Here is a 20,280-nt window from a genome sequence, read left to right on the forward strand (position 1 = left end):
TTTCTGGACCGTCCATCAATGGCGCGGTTACCACGCAGACACCCCAGGACGCCTTGGTTTCTGCTTTGGTTGAGCAGGCTCCCACCGCAGCTTCCCAAGGTGTCCGCGCGGTGGATGTATGCATTCTTGGTCCGGAAAAACGGACAGGAAAAACCCTCTGCAGCACAGATTTGGCCCGGTTTTCGGCACCGAATCCGCGCCAAAAAAAATTACATCTGAATGTACCCTTAAGGGCTCATGCACACGAATGTATTTTGTTTCCGTGTCCGTTCCTTTTTTTTTTTTTTTGCGGATAGGATGCGGACCCATCAGCAAAATATGCGGGCAGCACCCCGGTCCGTGGCCCCGCAAAAAAGACAGAACGTGTCCTATTCTTGTCCGTTTTGCAGACAAGGACAGGCATTGTTACAATGGATTTGCGAAAAAAAAAAAAAAAAACACGGATGCTCACGAGGACGTCATCCGTATTTTTTTGGGGACCGCAAAATACATACAGTGGTAGGCATGAGCCCTAACTGTGGATTTCTTTGGCAGGAAAGACCAGGCGTGATGTGCCCCTAGGAGGCTTCACATGCGGTGGCTGAAGTGCCGCCATGCGGTAACCGCCAGGTGTGAACAGCTGTCTCCAGCTTCCCCATGTAGCTGAGCAGATGCTGCCATGCAGGCCTCCGGGAAAGCTGGGTGCTGAGGGCAGGATGCCAGGCTTGGCTGGCACAGTGTGCCCCCCGGGAGCGGAGCCCTGCCGCCTGCGGTTTGCCGGCAGGATGTGGCCTCCGGCGCTGCAGGGGTTAAGGATCACACATGCTGCACTTTTTTTTTTTTTTTCTTTTTGTTTGCACATTTCCGCGTTGTCACAGTTTCCGCTCCCCCTTCCCAAAATCACCAAAACTCCTGCCCCGCACACACAGCATGGATGACCCGGAGAGTGCGGAGGGGCCCCGGGCCCAGAGAGCCGGCCTGAGAGCCCTCATCCCGGGCAGGGGCTTCCTGGCATCGAGGAAAGGGCAGCTGCTGCTGGCAGAATGGGTGAGTGCAGCATCATCATCACCACCATCATCTCCTGTACTACTACCACCCCCGGCGTGATGTGAGGCGGCTGCACACCGTCTCCCAGGGCTACTTCTTAAAGGGCCACACCCCACCCCAGAGGTAGACGGCCTATATCCATATACAGCACTGATATGGATCCGTAATATGGAGAATGTGCGAGGAAAAAAACCGCGCTCAGTAGATATAAGCTGCTGCGGAACTGAGGGGGGAGAGCCGTGCACAGGTCAGTTACCCCCAGACGGACCGCTCCCCCCTTGTCACTATGAGGGTATGTTCAGACCTGATGCCAATTGCAGCAGAAAAAAAAAAAAACGACCTTTCCTATTGGCAGAGGCTGAAACGCGAAATTTGTCACAGGATTCGGCGGCAAATGCATTGTTTTCCATGGGAGACCGCGCCATAGTTCACACGGCCGAGGCTTTTCCAGACCGCGCCAAGCGAAAGCGCCGCTCAAAATGAATAATTGCAGTTTCTGCCGTGGCCTACGTGGCAGATTTTTATGTGCTTAAAAAAAAAAACGTAGCCTTATCTGCGCCGCACCTCAGTTTTCCCGCGTGGATTCTGCGCTGTGTAAAATTTCACCCGCTTTCCTGGTGCAGAAAACCCGCAGTGCATCTTCCAGGTGTGAACGTTCCCGTATTCAGAGGCGCGGGGGCGGTTAACATGTAGATAAAAAAAAATTAAATAACTGCAACCACGAAAACCGCGGCAAAACCTCCGGGCAGTCCTGCCGCAATGTCTGAATACATCAGTAGAAAAACCACTGCATGCTCGATGGAACGTGCGTTCCCCCTACGTACACGGAGAAGAAGCCGCGTCCACGCACCTCTGGTGCCAGCTTATCTCCCTTGCCAGTCTGTCATCGAGGGTCTTGCCCAGTGTGTGTGGCCACCTTAAAGGGGTATTCCGAAGTTCTAGCCTACCACGGTTTGCACTGCCTACGTTTTGGACAGGATTGGTAAACCTATTCTTTCCTCACGTGGCCGGCTTCGTGGTGCCCTGCATCTTGTACAGATCTCTTGAGAGGTAGACACCCACGCAAATTTTTGAAGCAGATTTATCAGAACTAGAGCAAGGAAAAAAAGTGCTCTAGTTTTGATAAATCTGCAGCAAAAAGTTGCCCAGCAGGAGTGGGGGCGTCTACCTCTGACCAGATCTGTACAAGACGCAGAATCGCAGTTGTCGATGGATCTGCCGATCGGACTCCAGATCTCATTTTTTAGAGACCCCTTTAGGTGACATACGGCTCGACCACAAATGGTCGCAGTCAGTAATAACCCCCCCTCCGTGGCATGTGCCGTCTTATCTCGGATCCATCTGCCGAAACCTCGTTATTATCCCTCAGCCACTTAATGCAGCCAACATGTGTCCCGAAGGGGGGGCCGCGGGGTTCACTCCTTCCAGATGGAGAAGGCATCTCGTCTTTCAGATCCTCGCTTGACTTCGGGGCATTAGGGGCCCGAGGGGATGAGATAATGGATGACCGCGCCCCAGCCCAGTGTGGAGGTGAGGGCCTGCCAAGTAAAAAAAAAAAAAAAAAAGTCTACATTTTTGGTGCTTTTCATTTACCAGTTCTATCGGTGCCTGGGAAAGCTGGGTGGAGATTTGGGAAGAGCAGCGATGCCCTCCGTGGTTGGGAGGGTCGGTCTGATCGCCTTCTCCCGCTGGAGCGCCGCCAGCTGTGATATCATTCAGTTCAGTTTGTCTCGTGCTGCGCAGATGATTTCACATCTAAGATATCCAGAACAGTCTTATTGTAATCTTCTAGCCTCGGTGCTCCGAGCGCAACCACCCGAATTCTGATGTAACCCTCAGAGGGGTCAGTGTTCTACCCCAATGATGTCCTTTGCATTGACTGGGTTCCTCGTTGCCTGATCTGGGTGATTCGTGGCATGATCTGTGCCAATGCAAAGTGGTGTCCAGAGCTGCCTAGTCACCCTCCGGAATAGTGCGCCCTCTGCTGGGGAAGTGTGTATATACTTGTTACCCCCAGATTTGTATTGTAAGGATATGGGGGGCATTTATTCCCCAATAAATACAATTTCAAAGGGCATCTGTCAGCAGATTTGCACCCATCAAACTGGCTGACCTGTTATATGTGCGCTTGGCAGCTGAAGGCGTCATGTTCTATGTGCCCGCATTGCTGGAAAAAAATGAAGTTTTAATGCAAATGAGCCTCTAGGAGCAACGGGGGCGTTGCCATTACACCTAGAGGCTCTGCTCTCTCTTTAACTGCCGCACCCTCTCCACTTTGATTGACATGAACAGGTATGATGAAGTTTATTTTATACTGCCTGGCACTGTCAATGCAAGTGCAGAGGGCGCGGCAGTTGCAGAGAGAGCAGAGCCTCTAGGTGTCATGGCGACGCCCCCGTTGCTCCTAGAGCCTCATTTGCATATATCAAAACCTCATTTTTCTCAGTAATGCGGACACATATGAACACGGGACCAACACAGATGCCTTCAGCTGCCAAGCACACATGCAACAGGTCAGCCGGTGTCATAGGTACAAAACTGCTGACAGATGCCCTTTAGACTGGGCTGCTGCCTTTTCACAAGAGGAGACCCGGCGGCTCGGCTTTCACGTGATCCTGGCTGCTAATGCAGGCAATAGCGCCCGCTGCATATAAGCGGTCCCATCGCCACCCCGCAAATGAAATTGCGGGATGCAGATGCCAATGAAGGCAGGTTGGGGCCTAGTGTAGGCCCCAAGCCTGCCTCCAGTATTTCCACTGACATTAAAGGGGTTCGGCAGTTTGTTTAAACTGATGATTTATCCTCTGGATAGATCATCAGCATCTGATCGGCGGGGGTCCGACACCCGGGACCCACACCGATCAGCTGTTTGAGAAGGCAGCGGCGCTCCAGGAGCGCCGCGGCCTTCTCACTGTTTAACGCAGGCCCAGTGATGTCACGAATAGTATCAGTGACCTGGGCGGGGCTAAGCTCCATTCAAGTGAACAGAGCTTAGCCCCGCCCAGGCCAGTTGATACTAGTCGTGACGTCACTGGGCCTGCGGTAAACAGTGAGAAGGCCGCGGCACTACTGCCAGCGCCGATGCCTTCTCAAACAGCTGATCGGCGGGGGTCCCGGGTGTCAGACCCCTGCCGGTCAGATGCTGATGATCTATCCAGAGGATACATCATCAGTTTAAACAAACTGCCGAACCCCTTTAAAATGCATTGCACTATAGGAATAGTGCAATGTATTTTAGAAACGATAAAAGATCGTCTACTATAGCCCCCTTGTGGGACTATTAAATGGTTAAAAAAAAAATTATATCGCTGCTTTTTGCTTAGTCACCACCAAAAAAACTGAATAAAAAGCTACCAAAAAGTGTTCTGTGCCCGAATGAGTTATTACCAATGAGATCTACAAATCGTTCTGCAAAAATCAAGCCCTCGCACCGCTCCGTTGGAAGAAAAATAAAAAAGTTACAGACGCAGTGATGCAAAAAAATATTCAATAATTATTATTTTTTTAAAGTGTTTTTATTGCACAACAGTAGTAAAATGTAATAAAAACCATGTATTTAGTGTCGCTGTGAAAGTATTGACCCAGAGAGTAAAGTGGTCGTGTTATTTGTGCCGAAAAACGAACATCGCAAAGTTTATAACGTAAAAACTCAGCGGCGGCATTGCTGTTTTTTTTCCTATCCCCCTCTCAGAAAGAGTTAATAAAATTAGCCATGTTTACCCCAAAATGGCACCGTTAAAAACTACAACTTTTCCCGCAGAAAACCTCCCCTGGTTCTGAATGGTGGAAAAAAAGTTAAATTTGAAAATGGGGTGGTCCTGAAGGGGTTAAACCGGCTGCGGTGTGTTTCACGTGTTTCTCTCTGTTTCGTTTGCAGGTGGTGTCGCTGATCACATTCATCTGTTACGTGGCGTCCACGGCCGCGGCCCTCATGACCGTCCCCCTGATAGAATTCCTCTGGGCCCTCTTTACATTCTTTGCTTACTCCATGAAACTGAACGAGCAGCTGAAGGGAATTTTCTGGCCGCTGCTGGTAAGTGCTACCCACAATGCAGTTCTGCTACACCCCCCCCCCAGTCTGGGGGACATTAGGGCTCGCGGACCAGAAGAATCTGCCTTCACTTTCACACTAGGACCGTGATGACGCAGGGCCCGGCTCCTCTAACGGGATATAACAGAAATAACGTAAAGTTCTCCAAAAGTAATAAAAAAAAATATACTTGAATGAAAAAATCTGCTGTCGTCCCAAGGGATGACGCCCACCGCTCTGCCTCGTGCAGGGACCCTGTACGGCAGCACACACAGTCCCTGTGGGTATGTATTACAGGTTCTCCATGTGCCAGGGTACCGCGAAGCCTCATACTCTCCCCCGTCAGTGAATGGAAAAAGTCCAGGCAGTGTGCCAACAATAAAGGGGGTTATCCCATGATTAACGGGCATCATATAGTACATGACAATACCTTTCTAACAAAGCTAGAACCAGCCCTGTACCTCACCTGGATCCAGAGATCTCCCCATTCATTGCTCTGCTAGATTTATATCAAGCTGACAGCTCAAGGGGCGTGTCCTTCCTGCTGCAGCTCTGGGGTGTCCTTCCTGCTGCAGCTCTGGGGGGTGTCCTTCCTGCTGCAGCTCGGGGGGGGGGGTCCTTCCTGCTGCAGCTCGGGGAGGGGGGGCGTGTCATTCCTGCTGCAGCTCGGGGGGGGCCGTGTCATTCCTGCTGCAGCTTGGGGAGGGGGGGCGTGTCATTCCTGCTGCAGCTTGGGGAGGGGGGGGCGTGTCATTCCTGCTGCAGCTCGGGTGGCGGGGGGGCGTCATTCCTGCTGCAGCTTGGGGGGCGTGTCATTCCTGCTGCAGCTCGGGTGGCGGGGGGGCGTCATTCCTGCTGCAGCTTGGGGGGCGTGTCATTCCTGCTGCAGCTCGGGGGGGGGGCGTCATTCCTGCTGCAGCTTGGGGGGCGTGTCATTCCTGCTGCAGCTCGGGGGGGGGGGCGTGTCATTCCTGTTGCAGCTGGGGGGGCGTGTCATTCCTGCTGCAGCTCGGGGGGGCGTTTCCTTCCTGCTGCAGCTCAGGGAGCGTGTCCATTCTGCAGTCGCTCTCTCCCTATCACGCTTAGGGGTTGTTCACCCGAACGTAAGGGCTCTGTGCTCCTTGCTGCGGGCCGCAAATTGTGGTCTGCAATGCACGGGCACCGACCGTGGAGCAGCCACATGCGGATCGCAGACCCATTCACTTGAATGGGGTCCGCCATCTGTCCGTTCCGCAAAAGGATAGCACAAGTTCTATCTTTTTAGCAGGACGGAACACCACAGAAGCACTCCATAGCGCTTCCATGGGGTTCTGTTCCGTGCTTCTATTCCGTTTCGCACTGCATCTCCGGATTTGTGGACTCATTTAAGTGAATGGGTCCGCATCCGTGATGCAGAACGCACGCGGCTGGTGACCCGTGTATTGCGGAACCACCGTATGCGGCCCGCAGCACGGGCACGGAGCCCTTACGTTCGTGTGAACAAGCCCTTAGGAGGCAGTTGAAAGATGGAACTGAGCATGTGCGTCCACCCTGGTGAGGTGGGCAGAGAAATGCAAAAAAGAACAAACAGCAGGTGGCGCTGTACTGATCCATTTTATTGAATAGCTCTGTGGCTATGGTAAATTACATGCCAATACAAAAGTGTTCAGATCCGGGGGCTGGCTTGAAAACTGTAGAATATTTTTCATGGGACGACCCCTTTATGGAGTATTGTAATGTTACTGTTGTCATTTACTTTCTGTGACAAAAATTCTGTAGTTTTCAGTTATTTGCTTCGTTATCATGGCGCCCCCTGGTGTTTCATCTGTAAAGTAATGTTCACGTCCACCTGCTGTGCTGGATTAGCACAGTCACAGGGAGAGTGCTGCAGAAAGGACATGCCCATGATAAAGTACAAGCTACCTGAGCTGTGATTAGGAACAAGATGCAAATTGAATATCCGGGGTCTGAAAATTGAATGTAGGAGTGAAGATTACAGTCCGAAACGCGGGGCAACTTATTTTAGTCAAGATGACGTGTAATCATATAACGACTAAAGATCATTATTTCAAGGTCAAAGTTGTCCATAGCCGTTAAAGGGTTATTCCAGCTTTAGGGAACTGTACCCGCTGTACCTCAGTCCGGGCACCTGCTCCCTGCCCCTTGGTTCCAGCGCAGAAGCTCCTCTCGGGGATGCTTCTGGTCCCAGGCATGTACACATCTGGACGGGGTCAGGTGTGACACTGTGGTCAGTTACTGGCGTGACCCCCCCCCCCCCCCCCAGTTACTGGCGTGACGTGTGACCCCCCCCCCCCCCCCCCAATCCATGTCTGGCTCTAGAAGCCTCGCCGAGAGGAGCCTCTACACTGCAGCCAAGTCATAGGGCAGGGATGGCCAACCTGCGGCACTACAAATCCCACCATGCCCTGCTGTAGGCTGATAGCCGTGGGCATGCTGGGAGTTGTAGTTTTTCAGCAGCTGGAGAGCCGCAGGCTGGCCAGCCCTGTCGTAGGGAGCAGGTACAGTACTGGCCATCTGTAAAAAGTTGGCTAAAGCTGGAATACGCCTTTAAAGAGAACCCGTCACCTACTCGCATCCCCCATGTAATAACCATTCTGGAGCATCTATTCTTATGACTCTATGTTGTGCCATTCCTTTATTATTCCTGCTAGACGTTATGAGTAAATGACATGCAGTTTGCAATGAAGGTCCAGATGGGCGTTACCAGTTGGTGGTGTGTCCCTGCACACTCTGACACTATACAATCGGTGCTGCCAGTGTCGGACTGTGCAGGGACACACCACCAACTGGTAACGCCCATCTGGACCTTCATTGCAAACTGCATGTCATTTACTCATAACTTCTAGCAGGAATAATAAAGGAATGGCACAACATAGAGTCGTGAGAATAGATGCTCCAGAATAAGGTGACAGGTCCTCTTTAAGGCTGCGGCTACATGTTACTTTCTGCACCTCCCCCCCCAAGAAATACCGGAGGTGGTCGTGGTGGACGTTGCCTTCAGTGGGAATATTTCAGTGTCCTGACAGGCAGATTGTATCCGAACCCGTGATCTGCGGCCTGGATTGTCTTGGCTGCTCCGTCTGTTTATATTGGGTGGGGGAGGGGGGGAACAGATCCTTCAGGACTAAATATTACTGTTACCTTGTGACAGATCTGGGGCTGGTGATTTATAGCTCCATTGTGTGTTTGGATTACAGTGCATTAGCCCACCCTGTGCCCCCTGTGTTAACCCTGCCCGCTCTGCTCCCTCCTAGGACTTCATCCGCTGTGTCTCCGCCGCCATCATTTATTTTGTGATCTCGCTTGTGGCTGTGTCCAAATATTCCTGTGGGGCCTCGAAAGCGGCTGCGGTGAGTTCTCGTTTCGTATGTATTTGCGGTCATGGTGTATTTTTCTTTCGGAGTACCCCTTTAAGAATCCCTTTTAAATAGTGTCACGTGGAGTAAAGAAATGATGGGCCCATAAAAGCAAAACGCGTCACTGCTCCCTCTAGTGGCCGCCTTGGATCAGTGACAGAGCCTAGAGAACTCTATTACACTATAGCCTTAAAGGGGTATTCCGGTTGTGAGAAGTTATCCCCTAACCACAGGATAGACTGCTGGGACCCCCACTGATCACGAGACCCCGTACCCAAAATGAACAGGTCGGGTATGCGCACAGCCGCTCCATTCACCTAGTTCCAGAACAGAGGAAGCAGTGCGCATGCTCAACCTGCCGCTCAGTTCATTTGGGTGGGGGGCCCTCAGGAGTACAGGGTCCCCACTGTCGTGATTGGTGGGAGTCCCAGTGGTAGAACCCCCACCAATCTGATAGGGGATAACTTACAACAGGAATACCCCTTTAAAGGAATTCTTGTAATCAGATGTAATGCACTTATGGGGGTCTTCTGGTCCTCGTGTGACATCTCGTTATATTGATCCCAGGTGCTCGGATTTATTGCCACCATCGTCTATGCCTTCGACTTCTACATCACCTTTAATGACCTGATCCAATTCCTGAAGAAGGGAGATCCTGCAGACGGCGAACCTCAGCGACGGAAGTCAGACGGTAGGTACCTTACAGTCTAAGAGCCACCGTTCAACCCCCGCTGCTCTGAGTCCCCATCTCTGCTTGCTGCACATGAATGGGGTAGGCTGAATCCACTGGCAGAAAATAATGCCAGGACTAGAAATAAGAGTTTGTCACATCTTTGGACCCTCTTACCAGTAAAATGCTTGTCTGAGATTGGAAAAAAAAAATGGCTGCTTTCCTCCAAAAAACAGCGCCACACCTGTCCGCAGGTTGTAAGTGGTATTGCAGCTCAGCCCTGTTCACTTCAGTGGAGCTGATCTGCAGTACCAGACACAACCCATGGACAGGGAGTGGCGCTGTTTCTGGAAGAAAGCAGCCACGTTTCGCTAATCCTGGACAACCCCTTTAAAGGGAGCCTGTCACCGGGATTTTGTGTATAGAGCTGAGGACATGGGCTGCTAGATGGCCGCTAGCACATCCGCAATACCCAGTCCCCATAGCTCTGTGTGCTTTTATTGTGTAAATATCCCGGACTCATCTCACTGCTTGAAAAAGTGAACTGAAACGTTGCATTTTTGGTGAATAAAGCACATGTCACTTTAATGGATGTGCCGCGGTATTCTTATTTTTATTGATGCATGGGTGGTAGGGTCAGCGCCCCAAAAGCTGGCACTCCGTTCGTACTTTGGTCTGGTGGTGCTGCCCAGAAGTTTTTATTTTAACCCATGTCCTCAGCTCTATACACAAAATCCCGGTGACAGGTTCCCTTTAAAGGGTCGTCTCACTTCAGTAAATGGCATTAATCATGTAGAGAAAGTTTTATTAGTGCATTGTACTCATTATGAGCTAAAAAAAACAACAACATTTTTTCAATTGGTCTTTATTAAAAATGTAGAGTCCTTTTCTGTGTACAGAGCTGAGATGCTCCACTATCAGGATCTGAATTTTCTCTCGCTTCCGTCAGGCAGGGAGCTGATGGGCTCCTTATGTCTGCTCCTAGACCTTATAAACACTCAGCAAAGCTCATTCCTTATCTTAATGATAAGGATGTGGCTTAAATAAGTGTTTATCACCTCTAAGTAAGCGTCCATTCACACGTCCGTAGGTGTTTTGCGGATCCGCAAAACACGGATGCCGGCAATGTGCGCTCCGCATTTTGCGGACCGCACATCGCCGGCACTATCGTAGAAAATGCCTTTTCTTGTCCGCAATTGCGGACAAGAATAGGACATGTTCTATTTTTTTGCGGATCCGGAAGTGCGGATGCGGACAGCACATTCCGGAACGGATTCGGACCCATTTTGCGGACGTGTGAATGGACCCTTATTTAGAGAGAACTGTTATTAGAAGACCTGTAAGTGAAAGTAGGGTTCACACAGCTAGACAAATGGTTAACCCTTTGTGACAGGACGGCTCAAAATTTTAATAAAAACAAATTGAATTTTTTTTTAGCCCCAAATGAGCAAAATGCAATCATAAAAAAACTTGTCTCCAAAGGTGTACATGGCCTGTAATACAAGGCACTTACTAATGTACTGGGATTGTCCATGTTGCCTCCTTTGTTGGCTTCATTCATTTTTCCATCACATTATACACTGCTTGTATCCATGGTTACGACCACCCTGCAATCCAGCCGCGATGGTCATTCTAGCACATTATAGGTGAAAGCGCCGGCCTCTCTGGTGGCCGGGACCCTGGGAGCCCACATAGGCACGCATCGTCCATCCCGTATCTGGATTGCAGGGTGGTCGTAACCCTTGAATACGAGCAGTGTATAATGTGATGGAAAAATGAATCCAGTCAGCAAAGGAGGCAACATGGAGAATCACAATACATTAGTAAGGGCCTTCTATTAACTTTCTCTACATAATAAATGCCATTTGCTGAAGTGAGACAACCCCTTTAATTCAGTCAGACCATTGTGGTGACCAGAGAGCCCCCTGTACATACTCAGAGCATCACACTCATCCATGCAGTGCTCTCTATGGACGTTATTATCTAGCCCTATCAAGAGAACAGAGCTGCCGCACTGTTATCCTAATTCTACACCTACTGTTATCAGAAGGATAACATCTTCCCCTCACAGCAGCAGTAAACGGACAGGGGATTACCAATCTGTCCTGACTGGTACGGAATGACAACATTTTGTATGTCTGTGCTACAGTACTGCCAAAATAAGAAATACGGACGCCTTTCTAAAAAATAAACGTTTTCTATGAATATTGAGTTTTAAAAAAAATTCCCATTTTCAGATGGAAATGTCCCTAAAAGATAAAATGGAACAGAAAAGAAACAGTAAAAGCACAATATTCCCCCAGTAATGGAATGTTATTCGCACAACACACACTGTGGCCACGGTTATGGCGGTCACTCCGCTTTCCTATGGTCCTGAAGGGTTAACCTGCCTCATTCCTTTTGAATCCACTTTTGGTACAAAACCTATCTGCGTGTTTCCAGCATGAAGCAGTTTGTCCCGGGGTTTAGTATTTGCCCTTTTATATGGTCAGAAGGGTCCGGGTGGGTCGTGTCTATGGCGACTAGAGATGAGCAAATTTCCTCTAATGAAATTCGTTTGCGATTCGTTTACCATAATGCAATTCTATGACGGACTGCCTTTTAGAGGCAATCCGTTATACATTCCGTCATAATAGAAGTCTATGGGCTGCAAAACGGATCCGTCCCGTTTCAGTTAGGCCTCATGCACACGACCGTTGTTGTGTTCCGTTCCGCAAAATGGGGTTCCGTTGTTCCGTGATCCGTTTCCGTGTGTCTTCCTTAATTTTTGGAGGATCACCAGACATGAAGGAAAGTAAAAAAAAAATCTAAGTCAAGTTTGCCATGCAAATGATAGGAAAAAAACGGACGCGGACGCAGATGACAATCTTGTGTGCCTTCGCGTTTTTTCACGGTCCCATTGACTTGGATGGGTCCGCGAACCGTTTTCCGTGAAAAAAATAGGACCAGTTACATTTTTTTGACGGACTGGAACCACGGATCACGGACGCGGATGGCAAACGGTGCATTAGCCGAGTTTTCAACGGACCCATTGAAGGTCAATGGGTCCGCAGAAAATCACGAAAAACGGAACAACGGACACGGAATAAAAAAACGGTCGTGTGCATGAGGCCTTATGCAGGGCAGGACTCTGGATCAGGAGCGGACTCCCCTGCATACCGGAAACGGGACGGATCCGTTTTGCAGCCAATAGACTTCTATTATAACGGAATGCCTCTAAAGGTATTCCGTCCTAGAATTGCGTTATGGTCCGTGGTAATGGAATCCATAACGCAATTCTGCTTTTGCCAGTAAACGAAGCTTGAACGAATTTCAAAATATGAAATTCACTCCTCTCTAATGGTGACATTAAAAATATTAGCGGAAAGCGCTGATATTCTGCACGTAACCCAAGAATGTGACACCCCCCCCCCCCCCCCCCCTTCCCCCAGCGATCGGCTCCGGAGATGTTTATTCTGCGGCCGCTCACCTATCATTAATTAGATGCAGGATGTGCACGGCCGACCGGGTGCCATCAGGAAATAGGGACAGATTATGCAGAGCAAAGCAGGAAGGAATCATTTACAGGTCCCTGTCAGCGGCCATGTCCGCTCCGTGGAGTCGCCGCGCGGTGTCGCAGATCCATCATCATGTCGGCCGCCACTGACTTCCAGGATTAGGCTGCATTCTTCTAGTTGAAAAGACACCAGATGTTAGCTGAACGATGCCCAACCTGTGGCCCTCCAGCCGACAGCAGAGCATGGTGGGAGTTGTAGTTTTACAACGGCTGGAGGGCCGCAGGTTGAGCATCCCAGGTCTACGGGAAATATGAAGAGCAGGACACACAAGGTTTGGTTGCTGCTGTTTTTTTTTCCGAAGTGCTGCGCGCCGGAGACACCGCCGTCTCCAGGTGTCACCCTCTCTATAGGAGAAGATCCTCATGAAGAAAACACTAGTGGTAAGGGACACTAGGGGGTCATTGACTAAAGAGCGGCGTTTCACACTCCGGTCTTAGTGACGCCTCACTGGCGGAAGATTTAAAAGGTGCACGCCTCCTTAATAAATACGTTTCATCTTCTGCTGTCCACGTGCTGTAATAGTGGCGAGGGTGCCAGGAAAATCTAAAAGTTGTGTAGTTTGTTTTTTTACTGAAAATACTGGCGTAGGACGTTAGTAAATGACCCCCAACATGTGCAAATAACAACAAAAAGGCCACGAAAAACCCAAGTGCCAATTCACAGGTGTAAGGGCCAGTTCACACTGAGTGTTTTTGCCTTAAAATCAGCTCCAAAACAGCCACCCATTCATTCCAGCGGGAAGCAGCGCCTGCTTGTTTGTTACACGGGTAAAAAAAAAAGAAGCGGCTCGCCGTATCTTGGGGCGGAATCAGCGCTGACTCTCCCTTTGAAATGAATAGGAAGTAGAACAAAAACAGCTCCATGAAACGCCATGCGGTTTTTGTGCGTTTTTCTCGTGTTTTCTGTGCAGATCTGCTTCAAAACCCTCAAGCTGAAAATTCAGCTTAGATTTGAAGTGAAAGCTTATTTTAACACTGAAAAAAAAAGACATGTATTCCACGCTGATTTTATTATTTTTTGCACTAAGGCCTTTTTCACACGAACAATACGGATTCGCTCCGGAAGCGTTCAGTGAAACTCGCACCATTTTGCAAGCAAGTTCAGTCAGTTTTGTCTGCGATTGCGTTAGTGTTTTCAGTTTTTTCCCCATGCGGGTGCAATGCGTTTTGATGCGTTTTTCACGCGTGTGATAAAAAACGGAAGGTTTACAAACAACATCTCTTAGCAGCCATCGGTGAAAAACGCATCGCATCCGCACCTGCTTCCGGATGCAATGCGTTTTTCACTGAAGTCCCATTCACTTCTATGGGGTCAGGGCTACGTGAAAAATGCAGAATATAGAACATGCTGCGTTTTTCACGCAACGCAGAACTGATGCGCGAAAAAAACCGCTCATGTACACAGACATTGAAATGAATGGGTCGGGATTCAGTGCGGGTGCTGTGCGTTCCATGTCACGCATTGCACTCGCGCAGAAAACTCGCTCGTGTGAAAGGGGCCTAAGGGTGGCTGCACACGGCGCAGGTTTGTGTGCACCAAAACTGCACGCAAATCCGCGCTACTTATCGTGGTCTGCACAAGAGAAACGTAACAACAGTTGACACGCTGCAGATTTTAAAATCCGCACAGCAGGTCAATTTCCGCACCTAAGAAGAAGAAAAAAAAAAGAAGCTGTGTACATGGGGGTCTCCCTCATCTCCTGCTGGTCCTGGATTACGCTGCGGTTTCTCTGCACGGAAAAACCATGAGTAATCCGCAATGTGTGCAGGTAGTCTTAGGCCGCTTTCACACAAGCAAGTTTTCTGCTCGGGTGCGATGTATGAAGTGAACACACAGCACCCGCACTGAATCCCGACCCATTCATTTCAATGGCTCTGTGCACATGAGCGGTGTTTTTCACGGATCAGTTCTGCGTTGCGTGAGAATGGCAGCATGTTCTATATTCTGCGTTTTTCACGCAGCCCTGGGGCTTCAGTGAAAAACATATTGCAGTCCAGGTACAATTTGTTTTTTAACTGATGGTTGCTAAGGCTACTTTCACACTAGCGTTCGGGTGTCCGCTCCGTTTGAAGGCTCTCACAAGCGGCCCCGAACGCATCCGTCCAGCCCTAATGCATTCTCAGTGGACGCGGATCCGCTCAGAATGCATCAGTCTGGCAGCGTTCAGCCTCCGCTCCGCTCAGCAGGCGGACCCCTGAACGCAGCTTGCAGTGTTCGGGTGTCCGCCTGGCCGTGCGGAGGCAAACGGATCCGTCCATACTTACAATGTAAGTCAATGGGGACGGATCCGTTTGAAGATGACACAATATGGCTCAATTTTCAAACGGATCTGTCCCCCATTGACTTTCAATGTAAAGTCAAAACGGATCCGTTTGCATTACCATGAACAATGCAAACGGATCCGTTCTGAACGGATCTAAGCGTTTGCATTATAGGTGCGGATCCGTCTGTGCAGATACCAGATGGATCCGCACCTAACGCAGGTGTGAAAGTAGCCTAAGAGATGTTGTTTGTAAACCTTCAGTTTTTTTTTTTTTTTTTTCATGCGCGTGAAAAACGCACCACGTGGAAAAACCGGAACACAATTGCAGACAAAACTGACTGAATGGTGCGAGTTTCAATGAATGTATCCTGAGCCAATCTGTATAGTTTGTGTGAAAGAGACCTTGGGGGTGTTTTCACGCATGTTTTTACCCCAAAAAAAAAATAATAATAAAATGACACCAGCCGTGCAGTAGCATCAACAGACAGGGCCAAAAAAAAAAATATATAATAAATTGATGACGGTGACTTCTAAACCACTGACCGCTGCTGTGCTCACTTTCCAGATGAAGGTACAGACTCGGACTCCGACTGATGGTCCCAGGAGAAGCGGAGACTTTCCTTCCCCTCCCGGTGGATACGCGCTCGACCCTGGAGCCCGCAGACCTCTCATTATGGGGGAAGAGTGAAGGACTTTTTTTAATAGAGAAATTTTATAGGATATAATGAGGACAATTGAGGAGATGATCCTCCGTGGACGTCGCCCACTACATGGTGGACACTGAGGAGATCACATCTCGATTAGGCCCAGTGTTACCGTGCACCTTCATATTCCCCCTTTTTTTTGTATTTTAAGGGGCTTTATTGACAATAATTATTACCGAGGAAAGATGTGATAGAACCAGCGCTGAAGTAGAAAACCAGATCCATTTTCAGTTAACCCTTCCGTACCCCATTATATTTCGGTGGCTGGCACCATTCACTCCCCCCCACGTGAAGACAGAGCAGGGTGGCATCAATATGTTGCCAGCTCTCTGCAGGGGGAAAAGATGGTTGCAGCGGCCCGACATTGGATTGTAAAGCGAGGAACCTTCAGACCTAAGGCTTTATCGTGCATTATACGAAAGTGACATTTTTTGGAATCCCATTCACTACAATGTGACCTGTAAACTACAAATAAAACCGGACGTGTGAATGTACCCATACGCTGCGTTACGGTTAGTCTTCAGCTCTGTGCCCAAGCCTCACGTCGGCGGTATGCTTTGGGAAGATTTTCCCTTGTATAACTCTGTGCCTGGTGTATCGCTGCATTTGTCCACCATAGGGGTCCCACCGTGAAAAATGTGTATGATATAAATTTATATAGCTGGAAAAAAAAAAGTATTGTGCCAAAGGCCTAGGCTGGGCGAGCCCTATGGAGACGGGCTGTGACGCAGGGTGCACACAGCCTTCATGGTACATTTTTGGGAGTAAGGGGAGGGGGGGGGGGTCATTTATTATGGGAAGTACACAACTTTGTGTTAAACTTTTTGTCGGATTTGCCACTTTTCTGTGGTGGAAGAAAAAGGCTGCGTGCCAGCCAGTAGGCACATCTGACTATTTGTGGTGTAGAAAATGACTAGATTTAAGCAAGCCTTAATTATGTAGAAGTTGGTGCATCAAGCGGCAGCAGACAGACTAAGAAGGGCGTCTAAATTTGGCGGTCTTATTATATGCAAATGAGCTTCTAGGAGCAACGGGGGCGTTACCATTACACCTAGAGGCTCCGCTCTCTCTGCACTTTGATTGATCGGAGCAGGCAGTGTAAACCTGATCATGTCTCTCCCTGACCTCCTAAAGTTAGCGTGCAGCATTTTTTCCCCCCAGAATATAACCTGGATGGTCGATTCCCTTCCCAGCAATGAGCTTTATCTGTAAGAAATTATCCTAAAAAGAGTAATCTCAAGGAAAATATCACCTTAGGGCTCTTTCACACCTGCGTTGTTGTGTTCCGGCATAGAGTTCCGTCGTCGGGACTCTATGCCGGAAGAATCCTGATCAGGATTATCCTAATGCATTCTGAATGGAGTGAAATCCGTTCAGGATGCATCAGGATGTCTTCAGTTCCGGTACGGAACGTTTTTTGGCCGGAGAAAATACCGCAGCATGCTGCGCTTTTTGCTCCGGCCAAAAATCCTGAAGACTTGCCGCAAGGCCGGATCCGGGATCAATGCCCATTGAAAGGCATTGATCCGGATCCGGCCTTAAGCTAAACGTCGTTTCGGCGCATTGCCGGACCCGACGTTTAGCTTTTTCTGAATAGTTACCATGGCTGCCGGGACGCTAAAGTCCTGACAGCCATGGTAAGTGTAGCGGGGAGCAGGGGAGCAGCATACTTACCGTCCGTGCGGCTCCCCGGGCGCTCCAGAGTGACGTCAGGGCGCCCCAAGCGCATGGATCACGTGATCACATGGATCACGTCATCCATGCGCATGGGGCGCTCTGACGTCATTCTGGAGCGCCCCGGGAGCCGCACGGACTGTAAGTATACCGCTCCCCCGCTCCTACTATGGCAACCAGGACTTTAATAGCGTCCTGGGTGCCATAGTAACACTGAAAGCATTTGGAAGACGGTTCCGTCTTCAAATGCTTTCAGTACACTTGCGTTGTTACGGATCCGGCAGGCACCTCCGGCAACGGAAGTGCATGCCGGATCCCAACAACGCAAGTGTGAAAGAGGCCTTAGCCATCCAGCGAAGACACAGACTTCGAATCTTCTGCGGCCAAGATGTGAAGCCCCCGACAATTATTATTATTATTTTTGCACTTGAGTAACTCTGTACAATAAAAACCACTGACCATAGAGACAATCAGCTGTGATCGATCCTGGCAAGCAAGTGTAGAATCTCCCTGCAGCGCCACCACAGGAGTAACGGGGCATTACACAATTCCCTGCAATGAGCAGCATTCTTTCCAGTATCCTAAATAGGGATTTTTTTTTTTTTAATTGACGGAAGGGGGAGACAGAAGCAGAGACAGAGACACCCAACTGTATATTTGATCTTTTATTACACGTTACAAAAAGAACTCCGGTCTCCATATTACACCAGCACACTAGAAGGAACACGCATCCAGTCTTTACACAAGAATACATAAGTATCGGATGATTGACAAGTGCAGATCGATACGAAAGGCACACGAGGTGAGACAATTCCAAAACTTGGAGAAATTAAAAAAAACACAAAGTGTAATGATCACATCCAAGAGACACGTACCATCATACAAAAACGTGGATTACAAAATCGTATATATATAAGCACCATGTAAAATGCTGTTATGCATCGGCTTTACATAAAGCGGCGTTATCGTACACGTGATGCTGGCTGATCGGGGGCACCGTTCCTTTCCTCGCTCCTGGATGGAGAGTTCGTTCTCAGTATTTGATATGAACGTTTCGACGAACTCACCGCGATGGGTTTTTACACCAATCTTGGGATCGAAACGTCACCATTCTGTACAAAGAGTTTCCCACGAAAACAAGAAAAAAAAATATATATATATTTCTTAATAATCCATTCTGATGTGTTTGACGAACGACCACTACTGGTGGCAGCTGTTGTGGCTTCTGTAAGGGGTTGTCACCTGGAAGCTTTTACAGAGACCCTGAAGGGCAGAGAACTCCATAACCATGCAGATTTATGCCATTCAGGGCACCCAGAAAAATGGGTGATGGGCACTGTAATTGGTGGCCATCAGTGGTTGGCACTATACCAAAATTTTGATTCGATTTCGATACCATAAAAAAGTATTGCGATACTCGATACCACGCAGAAAAAAACAACACCAAAAAAGCTGCGTGCATTCCATATTTTCTGGAACGTCCGGCCCCTACTGTCCTAACCTATGTTTTGGGAGAACAATGCGATTAAAAATAGCGAATCGCGCGGTTTTGATTTTTTTTCTGTTACGGCGTTCACCACATAGGAAATATTTTTTGATAGTTCACACTTTTTCAGGCGTGGCGATATGTAATGTTTATTTTTTCTTGTTTGAAAATTTTATATGTAAAATTAGGAAAGAGGACGATTTAAACTTAGTATTTTGGGGTTTTTTTTTTTTACTTTTTATTTAAAACTTTTTATTTACTAGCTATTAGCCCCCTTAGGGGCTAGATCCCTTGTCCTATTCACCCTGATAGAGCTCTATTATGGTGAATAGGACCTCACACTATCCCTGCTGCCCTGTGGCAGGGAGATTACCGAAGTCCTGGCTGCCATGGTAGTGTCCTGGCTGCCATGGTAACCGATCGGAGCCCCTGCCACCAATGAATATAACAATGGGGGGGGGGGATTTACCCACTGCCTATACTTGAATTAATGTGTTTTACATTCATTGGTGGCACAGTGCCCCCCCCCTGTTTTATAGCCATTGGTGGCGCAGTGCACCCTCCCTCCTCCTCCCTGCTATCTCCCTATCGGTGGCAGCCGCATCACAGTGGGGGTGAGGGACTCCCTCCTCCTCCACTGTGCTAGTGAAGAGAACATGGCGCGCACTGAGAGCGGCACGTGCCATGTTCTCTAACTGATACTAGGTTGCACAGCCTAGTATCGATAAATAGTAAGACCCGGTATCGTATTGATCCGGGTCTAAAAGTAACGATTGGGTATCAACACTTCGATACCCGATGCAACCCTACACACAACTGGATGAACATACCTGAAGGATCAAAGCTTTATCCCTGGGTTAGGGATGAGCGAACCCGAACTTAACAGGTTCAGCGTTCGGGCGGTGGAGGAATTCCGGTATAACGGAATTCTATGACGGAATGCAAAATGAAATCCTTTAAGAGGCATTCCGTTTTGATCCATCATAATACAAGTCTGTGGCCAAGCATAACGCATCCGCCTGGTTTCCGTTATGCGGGATTTTGTTTTTCGTCCTGTATAATGGAAACCAGACGGATCGGTTATGCTTGGCGGTAGACTTGTATTATAACGGCTCAAAATGGAATGTCTCTTAAAGGCTTCTGTTTTGCATTTCCTTATAACGGTATTCCTCCACTGTCCGAACGCCAAACCCGTAAAGTTCTTGTTCGCTCATCCGATCTATCCTGAGGCCCGTGCTCACTACCACAGGAAGCATAAATTCCTATTTTATTTTTTTTAAATACTTGGTCCTGTTGCATTCACTGAAAATCCTGAAATCACAAGCCAACAATTAGGGGATGTGCTCATCCTCCAGTCCAGGTGATCCCTTCTATTGAGCATTAGAGGGGATGTAACCCTGGACAACAGTTTTTTTTTTTTTTTCTTCCTCTAAATACATAGCTGCTTTTCTCCAAAAACAGCGCCACAACCATCTACAGGTGGTATGTAGTATTGCAGCTCAGCCCTATATACG

The 20,280-nt window shown here is 48.8% G+C and overlaps 1 protein-coding gene across 1 annotated transcript; it reads left to right on the plus strand.

Moving 5' to 3' along the window:
- The first annotated feature begins 871 nt into the window (after positions 1-871).
- Positions 872-16,039, plus strand: LOC120980686 (CKLF-like MARVEL transmembrane domain-containing protein 3). The gene is made up of 5 exons (XM_040409927.1): positions 872-1,026; positions 4,904-5,059; positions 8,311-8,406; positions 8,980-9,103; positions 15,468-16,039. Exons 1-5 carry the CDS (start codon positions 910-912, stop codon positions 15,494-15,496), a joined length of 522 nt encoding a protein of 173 aa, XP_040265861.1. The 5' UTR covers positions 872-909; the 3' UTR covers positions 15,497-16,039.
- Positions 16,040-20,280: the final 4,241 nt, after the last annotated feature.

This window comes from Bufo bufo, chromosome 10 (genome assembly GCF_905171765.1).
Source record: "Bufo bufo chromosome 10, aBufBuf1.1, whole genome shotgun sequence".
In the NCBI taxonomy this organism is placed as follows: Eukaryota; Metazoa; Chordata; class Amphibia; order Anura; family Bufonidae; genus Bufo; species Bufo bufo.